This window comes from Clarias gariepinus, chromosome 19, assembly GCF_024256425.1.
Source record: "Clarias gariepinus isolate MV-2021 ecotype Netherlands chromosome 19, CGAR_prim_01v2, whole genome shotgun sequence".
Taxonomy (NCBI): domain Eukaryota; kingdom Metazoa; phylum Chordata; class Actinopteri; order Siluriformes; family Clariidae; genus Clarias; species Clarias gariepinus.
Genome location: NC_071118.1, coordinates 28,306,988 through 28,319,872, shown reverse-complemented (window position 1 = coordinate 28,319,872; position 12,885 = coordinate 28,306,988). Strand labels below are relative to the sequence as shown.

At 40.5% G+C, this 12,885-nt stretch overlaps 1 protein-coding gene across 1 annotated transcript in view; it reads left to right on the top strand.

The window, feature by feature from the left end:
• The window catches only part of LOC128507292 (potassium/sodium hyperpolarization-activated cyclic nucleotide-gated channel 1), a 130,741-nt gene that overhangs the window by 9,916 nt on the left and 107,940 nt on the right, over positions 1-12,885 (top strand). The window contains exon 2 of the mRNA XM_053478049.1: positions 4,849-5,272. Within this exon, the coding sequence (XP_053334024.1) occupies positions 4,849-5,272 (424 nt within the window). The remainder of the gene's footprint in view (positions 1-4,848; positions 5,273-12,885) is intronic.

Genomic DNA, 12,885 nt, shown 5'->3' with positions numbered 1-12,885 from the left:
TACACACACGTCCACTAGATTCAATTCTAGATTCAATTCTAGCGCTTAGTAGTTTTAAAGCATGTGCGTTAGAAGCTGTGTGTATGTGCGTGCTCACAACTGCTCAAAATGCGCTCAAGACTTTGAAGACATTTGGGACGGTTTCTTTATAATCCTACAGGTGGCGCACTATAAACTACTCCCACACTGGCATCCCGTGTGCTAGAAGTGAATTATTCGCTGAGTTTGATTAGAAATAATAATTATACAACAACAATGTAGCTTTTTAGCTTAATTGAATTTGAAGTTTAATGTTAAACTTCTGTATTTAAAGTTAGTTTGTTGCTGCACTTGGTTTTTAAGTGAGAAAACGAATGTTATAAGAAACAGGTTACGTTTAACTACTCATGTTCAATACTGTTGTGAAGCTATTTAATAAAGCTAAGGCATAAAACTTTCGAGATTTTTTTAAAAAGTTCAAGGTATTAAAATCGGGGAAAAAAACCTAATATTGAATCATTTTATAAATTTGTAATATTTTTAAAATTGTGATACTGTACTTACAGAACCGTAACATTAAACGAATCATCACCTGTAGATGTTGGGATAAAATCCTTTGGCTGGTGACTGGTGATACCCGTTCCTAATACTATGATTTCTATAACAGGAACTCTGAGAGTAGCGCAGGTTTATATAAATGCGCTTTATGTAAGATTTATGGAAGGAGTCTCCAGCGTCAGAGCTTTGTAACGGGCAGTGCTGTAAAGTAAAGCTATAAGTTTACATTGTCTTCAGCACAGAGAAGTTTTACGGGGTCTTTGTATGTATATGTGTGTGTGTGTGTGTGTGTGTGTGTGCACCTCCTGGCATAGGCTCAGGTTTCCTGCAACCCTGTACAGGATAAGCAGTGTAGAAAATAAATCAATGAACTGACTCTAAGTCAAAAACTGACCACTTCAATGAACTGAATTGATCAAGAAAAGATTCCTTCCATTTAAAACAGCTTTCTTAACCATGTTTATTGTCTCACATCCTGTCTTTGTCCACGTCCACTGTGTGCACACATCTGTTCTTGTGAACTTTATGTAGCTGGTTTATGTTGAGTTGTTTTAACGAAAATGTTTATTTGGTGTAGTCTTGTGCCGTTCTGTGTAGATGTAACATCTATGGACGGAGTCTCCAGCGTTAGCACTTTGTCCCAACTTTAGGTCTTAAGGACAGATAAGTTTAGAAACTTTTCAGGTTTATTACAAGCTGTTTTTTCTTTTTTTTTTATTAGTTTCAAAAAAGAACAATGGTTATTTTCGCTTAAAAGCATAACAGTATTTTTCACTATTAACATTAATTGACGTTCCCAAATTGCCTGTAGTGTGTGAAACACGGTTGTAAAAATAGGAATAAATACAGTAGTCCCTAGTTGGACTACAGAGGTTCCTAGATGGATGGATGGAATAGGAATAAAACAGTTTAGGTTGGTAGCAGTAACTCTCTTCATTACACCACATTGTTGTTGGTTATTATCCAATAACAGCGCACCACACAGTAGGTTATTCCTCTTACACCAAAAATACCACATTATTATTGCTTCCTCTTTCTTTTTGGTGAGAGACATAAGGTCACACTCTGGCGACCTCCCCGTGACCTTCGCTCCTCTCTGGAACTCTCCCATAAGACATCTGGTCCGTAGCCGAACCTGGCTGCCGTCCCACCTCTGAAAACCACCAGCTGTCACTTACACCATCGTCACGGCTTTCTTTTCTGGAGCTCTATTCTAGTGGGGCGCATGTTCCGTTACACGCTCCGGCGAGGCCGACACGTAACACGAGCCGAGCACCTGAGCATAACACGCCGCTAACAGGCATAAATGTACCTGGCGTAGATATTATTAAGCAGCAGGATGCCCGGTTTAGGGCCGAAGGACGCCCGATTATCAGAAACATGATCTGGAGATATTTATAAAGCGAGGCCCTGATGCTTGGGTTACTCAAAGCGGATCTGTTACGGAGGCACCACTGGGGTTTTCAGCACCAGATACGATTCTTGAAAGCATCTATTTTTGTACAGATTAATGCTCTTATCAGTGACTGGGACTTTTCCATGCGCCTGTTAGCTTTAGCCTGTCACATTAGCACAGCTATCGAGTGCGTGTGTGTATATGTTAAAAAAAAAAGGAAAAAAAAGAGAGAGATTGGGAATGCAAGAGAGTGTGTAGGAGGTGCAAAAAATAAAAATAAAATCAATCATCATTTGCATAGCTGCCTGAGAGTGTGTATTGTGTACTCTGCGTAGCTGACCGCTCTTTGTGCGCGAGTGAGTGAGCGTGTGTGTTTATACAGTGTACATGTGTGCTTGAAAGGCAAACCCGGAGTCAGGTTTCATCCTGCTTTCACTAGCTGTGGACTTCTACAACTTCCTGAATAGAACAACATTACGTACAGTATAGCATCGGCGTGGCGGCCATGACAGTCCTGCGTGGACGGTTAAGAACTCGCCAGCTGCTGAGATTCTTCTCAACATTAGTTTTGCACAAATCCTGCAGTATTCACTTTATGAAATGTTTGTATGATGCTGGTGAAGAACCAGAGCGGATGCTCTTTAGGGAACGCCTTGTCTGTTAAACCATGCTGCATTAGTTAGTTAGCTAGCTAGTTTTTGTCATTAAGCTAGCTTCCACTAAAGTGTCCAGAACATTAAGATTGATTTATTAATTCATTGATTGATTTGATAGATTGTTTTATCAGTAAAATCCTTCGGAGTGAAGCACTGCTCCCCTTTTCAGATGCTCTGATTAAGTGGAATTTTCCCGGATCTTGCGATTGACGCGGGTTTGACCCTGCTTGTCCCAGCACGTCCCAGGTGTGACCGAAGGTTAATAAAAGAGCAGCGGGTGAAAATAGAGACTGTCGGACATTTTTGTGTTTTGACTGACAGCTCGGAACTGGCTGAGAGGGGCGAGAAAGATTCGGCGAGGGCGAGAGACGGACAGTGATGAGATGGGTTTTTTTTCCCTTTTTTTTTATAGAACTGCCAATCACAGGTAGAACTCGATCCAGTTCCGTTCAATGTACAAACACTCTTTGGATTTCCATGAAAAAACATCATATACTTGGCAAAAAAATAGACTAATGACTCATGTTCGGTGCAAACTAGCTGCTCCCCGAAGGACACGATGCTTTCTTGAGAACATTTGACTGGATGCAAAACAGATGAGTACTGAATGACTGACTCATCCAGATGTTTTGACTATTTTCCCAGCAATGCTAAACTGTAAAATAAAGATTATCTACAGAACATTTTTATCATGTTTAAATATTAACAGGGTTTTTTGACCTAAAAAAAAGCCAAATGACCCAACTAGCTAGCTGTTACAACCTGCTTGCTTTAGAGAAATGCATCGAGCTGTGCTTTGAAAAAATATTCAGGAATTCGCTTTAATATGTCCTAAAGCAATACTAGCTGATTTATTTATTCCAAAAACGTTGTGATTCACTTTCAGTAATCTTTTATCTTCACCGCTACAGCAAGGCTAATTTCTGCTAGATACGTTAAATGCTAATTTTAATATTGAAATATTATCAAAGTATTGCTAATAGCTACATATAATTTTTTGGACTACCATCTGCTGTACAAATGATAAAAAACAGGCATGTTACAAATATTCTTAAGTTTAAAACTAGGTTTAATCATTGAAATATGCAGAGACTTTTGGGCAGCCACATCAGTAAACTACTCGTATTAGGTAACACTTTATTATTAGCTAGCTAAATGACCATTTGTTTGCTCGCTAACTAGCTGTGATGTATTTGCTTTTAAAAACAACTTATGGTTTGCATAAATTTTCAGTAATTACATAAACATTTACAGTATAAACTTTTATTTCTGAATCCTCGTACAGTAATTCACTTGAGGAATAGTCGTTTATCGTTACTGCTACATTGATGCTAATTTCTGCTAGTTAGTTTAAATGCTAATTTCAATGTTTAGACAGCATGGGGGTATTTCTTTCTTAATCTTTACAAATAAATTATTTCTGGGTTGATTTTTTTTTTCACTAATTTGATCGTAGCTAATTCCCATCAGTCACTCTACCATCACGGCTGCAAACACAACCACGTGACTCCACCCAACTGCATATTTTCAAACTGCTTTTCACACACCACTCTCCAGTTTGTCTGCTCGTATGAGCCCACACACTCCCATGATTGTCATGATTGATGTGAAAGTGCTAGAATTACATTTGTTTTTATTTAGCGCAATAGGTCCCCTTTAAATATTAAGTAAGAAAAACAAGTTCATAATACAGTTAGCTAGTTATAGAACACTTGGTACACTAATTTAATCTGAAAATAAAGCGTCTAAGAAGCCATGAATGTATCATATAATCTAACATCTAATTTCCACTGTATTTTTTTAATGTTATGCTTGTTGTTAGCTTTAGATTTAGGTTTATTAAAATAAACAATGCTAGAAAAAAAGTGCTATACAAATAAAAAAATGAAATTGAATTGAATGGAAAGGCCACGCCTACGAGCGAGAACCTACACATGACATGAGTGACTAGTGAACGCAGGGTAAGGTCGTCTAGATTTATCCGGGATCGTTTATACACCCGGATAGTTATCTTAGCTGACGTTGTATTTCTCAAGTATGTGAGCAGCTGGTGCATGTTAAGCTGAAGAAATGCAAACATAAAGTGTATGAAAAGCTGAGAAGATTTGCATAGTCTCATTAACCTTCTGATTCCAAGATTCCTTTCATTAAAGAGCTTGGAAATCATGATTAGCATGCCTGGCGAGGGTGTGCATGTGTGTATATGTGTGTATGTGAACAGAATCTCTGACCAGCTATTATTTCCGTTCCTTTCGGCAGGTTCTACTGGGACTTGATCATGCTTATCATGATGATGGGGAACCTAATCATCATTCCTGTAGGAATAACGTTCTTCTCCGAGCAGACCACGACCACCTGGCTGGTGTTCAACGTGGCCTCGGACACCATCTTCCTGGTGGACCTGGTCATGAACTTTCGCACGGGAATCGTGAACGAGGAGAGCTCGGAGATCATCCTGGACCCCAAGGTGATTAAGATGAACTACCTGAAGAGCTGGTTCGTGGTGGATTTTCTCTCCTCCATTCCCGTGGATTATATCTTTCTGATCGTGGAGAAGGGCTTCGACTCGGAGGTGTACAAGACGGCGCGGGCTCTGCGCATCGTCCGCTTCACCAAGATCCTCAGTCTGCTGCGTCTGCTCCGCCTCTCGCGCCTCATCAGATACATCCACCAGTGGGAGGAGGTAAGTGAGAACGCCTCGTGGGTTCATCCAGTCAGAAGTACAGTATATATTTAGCATACACCAGAAGTCGACTCCGCAGTAACAATAAACATGTAAACATCTGTAAGGTTTTCTCACCTCTGTGTGCATGGAGTTTGCATGTTCTCCCCATACTTGGGGGGGGTTCCTCGGGGGAATTTTGGTTTCCTCCTACAGTCCAAAGCGTATAACTGGTGGTACCCAAATTGCCCATAATGTTTATGTGTGTGCCCTGTGATGGGTTGGCACCCTGTCCAGGAGGGTGTACCCCGCCTCATGCACTAAGTCTCCTGGGATAGGCTCCAGGCCCCCACGACCCTGGATACAGGATACAGTGGTATAGATGATGAGTGAATGTGAGTGTCTAGTGTTTAGGTAGTTGACTTGTCAGCTAGCAAAAGTTAAAAATTTCGGCACATTTTTTTTCACACGTTTTAGGTAGTTAGCTTACATTTACAGCAAGGATGGGCGTTCTTTTGGTTTACTTGATGAATTGTCTTTAGAGTTTAGCTAAAGGTAGAATGTTGGGAAAATATTCGCACTAATGTGTAAATAAAGCTAGTACAATGTTTATAACTAAGTGAATCTCTAATTTAAATAGTTTGTAAGTTATATTTTGAATATTATGAAATTCTGTTTCAACATTTGCAAAAAGCAAAGTCCTAGCAAATAGTCCTAGTCCTAGTGTTTAGCTAGACACGTTAGATGTTGACTAGCAAAGTTTTTCTAGCTTACTAGCAAAGTTGTCTGCATGCTAGTCAGCATGTATTGGTGTGTTAATTAACCTTGGAGAGTTAAATAATGAACTTTGGTATGATAATGCTTTTTTTCTTTTTAAATTAATTTAACGATTAAGTTTGCTGAACATACAGGATATTTATTGGAAATTTGTCCAAACCCCAGACTATATGAGGACGTGTTCGTCTGTACGAAGGATTAGCAGGAGAAAAGAAATCCTTCAAAGAAATAATAGTGAGATTAAAAAGAACTACAAGCACAGAGAGATTATTATTCTGTACAGAACACAAACGTGTCGGCGCAAAACTCAGACTCGCCCACGTTCACCTCGTCCCAGGAGGTGACGACTAGGACGGAAAGGAAAAGCCTCGCGCTCTAACACTCACCTTCTATAACGCTTTATCCTGTATTCAAGGTCACGGGGACCTGGAGCCTATCCCAGGAGGCTTAGGACACGAGGCAGGGTACAACCTGGACAGGGTGCCAATCCATCAGAGTTCACACACACATACTCACATTCACACGCTATGGGCAATTCGGGAACGCCAATAAGCCTAACCTGCATATCTTTAGACTGGAGAAAACCCACCAAGCACGGGGAGAACATGCAAACTCCATGCACTCAGAGACGGGAATCGAGCCTGACCGGGAATCGAACCCGGAGGTGACAATGCTAACCACTACACCAACATGCTGGCTGATTAAATGCCATTCAAAGAAGGAGGTATTCATTTAAAGAATTAGTACATAACAAAATAAAAAATAAAAAAATTGTTTACCTGCAAATCGATGGAAAACAAAACAACTAAAATCTAGCTTCTATAAGCTTCAGGAATAGGATAACAAAAAAAAATCTGAACAAAAGGTAAATACGAAGGTAAAAATGAAAAAGTGTGTGCATCGATAGTTAATTTTATTTCCATAAAATTTTTAGTTAATTGAGGAGTTTTAAATTTTGAGTAATTAATAAAAATCTTTTGTTTTGATATATGTATATGATTAAATATGGGTTCTTTTTTTTCCTATGTACAAAAACAAAACAAACAAAAAAAACGAATTACTTTCTCAGTAATTGGTTGTCCCATGTATAAATGTCTTTTAATGTCCTCTGCGCTGACTAAATAATATAAAACCCCAAACCAAATTTCCTCTTTATCTTCCGAAAGTCGTCCTCTAATTGACTGCTCACGGCTTCAGATCTCTTATTAGAAGCTGCTGGATGGTGAAAACAGCGGAGAGGAGTGTGTGTGTGTGTGAAGTGGCTTAGTGTCCCTGAAGTAGGTTTGGCCTCCAGCCTCTGATCGTTCAGGTTGTGTTTCTTTGGCAGCTTCCCAAACGGTGGCCGGTGGAGTCAGCACTTAGTGATTGGCCCTAATTGAAACAAGGCTACATTTCTCTCTCTCTCTCTCTCTCTCTCTCTCTCTCTCTCTCTGGGTGACTAATACAAACAAATGGTGAACGGCTGAGGCTAATCCGGGTCAGAGCACTGATTTAAAGACAGACAGGAAGGACATGTGGGTGTGTAAAAGATGTGACACGGCCTCTTCACCTGACTCTATTCTTACACCTGTATAATAGCCCGGTCTAAAAATATCACAAACTGTCTGTTTAAGCTCACACAGCGCTAGTGAATGGGAAAGCTTTATTTAAAGAAGAAAAAAAAGCCACTTTCTTGTACGTCAGTTTTTGTGTTGCGATTCTCAGTTCAGTTCAATTCAATTCAAAGGCACTAATGTTTCTTGCCTGTTTATCTTAGAAAGCTATATTATTTTTGAAGTATCAAATAAATACCGAAATGCTGTGCGTCTTTAATTAAAGTGTCATTAATTGTTTAAATGTCATGTTCAGCGGTAATTTATTTTCTGCCAATCTTCTGCTCCAGTCCAGTAGGTGGCAGCAACGCACCAGTGACCTATAAAGTCACAAGAACAAAAGGGATAAGAAACCGTGAAACAACTTGGATTAGGTTAAAAAAAAAAATGTCCCGAATGCATGAGTGACCACTCCCGTGTCCTGCCCAGTCCCATGTTTCTAGCACCCCCGTGTCCCAAATGCTTCAGTGTCCTGAAAGCTTATGTGTTATGAATGCTTCAGTCTCAAATGCTTCAGTGTCCTGAACGCTTCAGTTATCCCGGGCGCTTCAATGTCCCGAATGCGCCCAGCTCCCAGACAGTCCAGTGTCCTAAACGATCCAATGTCCCAAAAGATCAAGTGTCCCGAACGCTTCAGTCTCCCGAACGCATCGGTGTCCCGAATGATTCAGTGTCACAAATGCATCAGTGTCCCAAAATCTTCCAGTGTCCTGAACAATTCAGTGTTCCGAATGTTTCATGATGCTCATGTCTCAAACGCTCCAGTGTCACAAGCGCTTTGGTGTCCCGAAAGCTTCGCTGTCCTGAATACTTTGGTCTCCTGAACGCTTTGATGTTCTGAATGATTCTCAACTTATTCAGTCTCTCGAAGGCTTCAGTGCTTCGAACGATTCAGTGTCCTCAAACACCTCAGTGTCCAGAACAATATATATATATAAATAATAATAACAGAAATATAATAGATTAGGCTATTTATGAGACTGAATTAATTATTTATAATTAACAAACATTCTCTTCCACTAAACACAGTCTGCTTTCCAATAAGAAAGATGTTTTGATTGTTAAAGAGCCAGTTGTGTGTGTGTGTTTGTGTGTGTGTGTTTGTGTGTGTGTGTGTGTGTGTGTGCACTACTATTCCCAGGTCGGGAATATACATGTGCACGTATTCCCAGGCTGTGTGTGTGTGTGTTTTGCTGTTGCCAGGGTCTGGCAGCTCTGGAAGACTTGGCAATAGGGCTTATCTTTAATTCTGCATGCACTTGCTTTCTCTTACACACACACACACACACACACACACACACACACACACACACACACACACACACACAATGTAACACAATAAATAAAAAGCTTCTCTGGATTTACTGTCAAGCCATGGCTGTGTGTGTGTCTTTTGTTTGTGTGTGTGTGTGTGTGTGTGTGTGTGTGTGTGTTACAGCTCAGGGTTAAAATGGCTTCGCAGTAAAAGCTGCACTGTGATAGCGGCTCTGCGCTCAGGTGTAATGCGCCGATGACATTTTCAGGATATTTACCGCGATATGTTTGTCAGGAAGACATTTTAAATTTTCTTGAATTTTCTTGTTGAAACAAAACAAAAAAAAAACAAGCAACAAATTGATTAATTAATTGAAAAAAACTAATTGATTAATTAATTAAAAACATATCTACATGTTTAATATTGTGTAATTACCGTGGATTTTATAATTTTGTGATTTTAGTCAGAGACGTTAATCTAAACACCGGTGCGACTGTTTGACCAATCGGTACTCAGCACTGTTTGTAGCTCCGCCCACACGCCTGGGCTCGGCTGGCATAGTGACTGAGGAGGAAAGACAACCAGACTGAGTACAGTGAAGGATACAGGAGTGGAGGATTATGGGTAAACCTTGCTGCACAGATCTGAGTGGCATGTCGGTGAGGAGAAGGGGCGTGGCCATGGAGCGCTTTGAACAAGAACTAAATTTTAACATAAAATTGTATTTTTTTACAGTGTTATAGTTAAATATAAATGTTAGATTCTGTAATAAACCATTGCAAAAACAGACATTATAAGTCCTGCACACGTGTGATTTGGTCTTGTCTTGGTTATAATAAGGCGGCCCGGTGGTGTAGTGGTTAGCACTGTCGTCTGGCACCTCCAGGGTCTGGGTTCGATTCCCATCTCTGTTTGCATGTTCTCCCCGTGCTTGGTGGGTTCCCTCCGGGTACTCCGGTTTCCTCCCACAGTCCGAAGATATGCAGGTTAGGCTAATTGGTATTCCCAAATTGCAGTGTGTGTGTGTGTGTGTGTGTGTGTGCCCTGTGATGGATTGGCACCCTGTCCGGGGTGTACCCCGCCTCGTGCCCTAAGTCTCCTGGGATAGGCTCCAGGCCCCCGCGACCCTGGATACAGGATAAAGCGGTATAGACGATGAGTGAGTGGTTATAATAATAATAGATTTATTTATTTATAAATTTTGCACGCAGCAGTGAGGTAGTTAAATGCAGTCATAACAAAACGAGGCTTAAACACGCTTGTTGTGGATTTGGAGGATTGTTGTCTCTGCCTGAGGGATGTCTCCGGGCAAAATTCCTGCCGTTGCCAGACTGCCAAATCAGTCGTGTCCTCCCCTGCAGAGACGGATAGAAAGCCAGGATCTCTCTCTCTCTCTCTCTCTCTCTCTCTCTCTCTTTCTCTCTCTTTCTCTCTCTTTTATTTCTCTGCCTCTCTGTCTTTCAGCTCTGCTGCGTAATAAAAAGCACACCGTGTGTCATGTTTCGCTGTCGTGCTGTATTAAATGATAAAAGAGACGTAATGGTGCCGGCTTTTAAGTTCCTCTTTCTGTGTTTGTGAATTAGATAATCTTAATGCTAATATCTAGAACCTGAAAATAAAATAATTATAACAACAGCAGCACATTACTTACAATGTCCAAGAGAATGAGTGAAGACGCAGTGCTTTATGTGAAAATAAAAGAGAAAAAAAGAAAAAGCATTTCCTGCATTATGTTAAATAAATCATTAAAAGCTATAAATATGCCTGTCTGCTTAATAAAACACATACAAACATAAAAGAATTTGCAGGTTTTATTGTAATAATCCTACAAACTTAACACATTTCTACAAAAATAGCACATTAAATTTAATGTTGAACTGGTGGAAAGATTTTGAAAGCTGGAGATTTTCACCATCCCACAAACGTAACGAATCCCTGCAGAGGTAATCAGCTATTTCTTATCGTTGTGGGATTACGACATTAAAAGCTGTAGATTTGTATTATCTATGCAATAGCTGTGGAATATTTTGGTTTGCTTGGCGGGTATTACAGCGCTTTATTTCCAATAAGAAACCAGCAGATGTTTTTCCTATTTCGAGGTAACATTGCCGATTTTGCGCTTTTTTTAAATTATTTTTTTCCAATTTTCTCCCCAATCTAGTCGTGTCCAATTCCTCCCCGTCACTAGGGGGCTCCCACGTTAAGGCTGCTACCACCACTCAGTCGGGAGGGCGAAGACTATCCCGTGTTTCCTCCGAATTGCGTGACGTCAGCTGACTGCATCTTTTCATACTGCTCGCTCACGCACCATTAGGGGCGGAGTAACACACTCGGAGGAAAGCGCTAGCCGCTTCTTCCGCGTGCGCGAGCTCACAGACGCCCCTGATTGGCTGTAGAGCCGTGATTAAGCGCAAGTACCTCTCATCCCTCCCCCCTGAGAGAGCTCAGCCAATCAGCTCTCTCTGTGCCTCCGGCTGTGAGAGGAAAACAGCATCACCCGGGGTTCAAACTAAAACCGGGGTTTGTGAACTTAAAACAAGCCTGGCTACAGTTGTGTAGGTTGTGACAAGTTGTGCTTGTCATGTTGTGGTCATGCAACCAAAAACACGATGGCGAACACAACACCTGCTCCCTCCTGATTGGACGCCAGCTCCTGTAGCCAATCAGAAACGAGTGTGAGATGTTTTTAACTCTTGATGCTTTCAGTTTCTTTTTTTTTTTTTTTTTACAAGTTTGCCTTCTTTAGGAGTTAATATTATAAGACTTTATTTTTTTATTTACACAAGAAGAATATATTTATGATAAAGAATGGTTTATAATTTCATAAACTGGAGACGCCGTCCCTAAATAATAAAAAATGTCTTCTTACAAAAATATCGGCATTTACACCATTTTTAAATCAGGTTACGAACCCGCTGTATGAGTCCCCGTGAAAGCTCTGTTGCTATAGAAACAATGATGTACGAGAGCGAGCTCATGAAGCTTTTGACCAATCAGAATCCAGAATCGTGTAGGAGACGTTCTGCTTTATTGCTCCTTTCTTACCGTATTACCACACCGGAGTTGATTATTTTCTCATCGCAGCATGTCCTGAGGTGTTTTTTTCTCTCCCAGTATCTCAGCGCTTCTCCTTCTTTCATAATCCTTTATTTATTATTTATAAAACGAGAAAGAAGATGAACTCATCCGTCCTAAGCACAGTGTGTGCGGCGCAAAAAGGGCGCTGACACTGGAGACTCCTTCCACACATGTTACATGGACACATTTCTCCTTACAGAAAATTTCCATATAACATCAACGGCCTGGATAAGTTCTTGTGCAGCGCCCCCTGTGGACGTCCCTGTGGATCAGCCGTTACTATAGAAACCAGCCATGGGGTTCGATTTATTTGATTTTGCATCTGTTTTTAAATTCATGCAAAAATGTTCTTTGGGTTTTATTTTTTACACGATTTGCTTTTGGCATGCGTTTTAAGTTTTTATTATTCTGAAAAGAGAATGAGCAAAAAAAAAAGGACAGATGAATGAGTAAAAGTGTTAATGGGATACAAACAGCTTAGTCAGCATTAGGAAGGAGAGAGAGAGAGAGAGAGAGAGAGCGAGAGGGGGCAAGATGAAAGACGGTTAGATTCAGAAAGAGAGACAGAGAGTGCAACAGACGGAAAGAGGAAGAGAGACAGAGGGTGAAACATAAAGAGAGAGGGAGAGATAAAGAATAAAAAGTGGAATGAGAAAGAGCTAAAAACACAGAATAAGTAGAGATAGAAAGGGAGACAGTTTGAAACATGAGAGAGAGTGAAAGAAAAAATGGGTGAGAGGGTAAAACAGAGAGAGAGAGAGGTTAAGAGGAAGAGTGGGAGTGAAAGACAGAATGAGAAAGATAGAGAGAGATTAAAACTTAATAAAGAACAAGAGAGAAAGAGGGTGAGACAGGGTGAATAACAGAAAGAGAGAGGAAGAGAGAATAAGAGCGAGAGAGATAGAAACAAAAAGAAAACGAGAAGGAGAAAG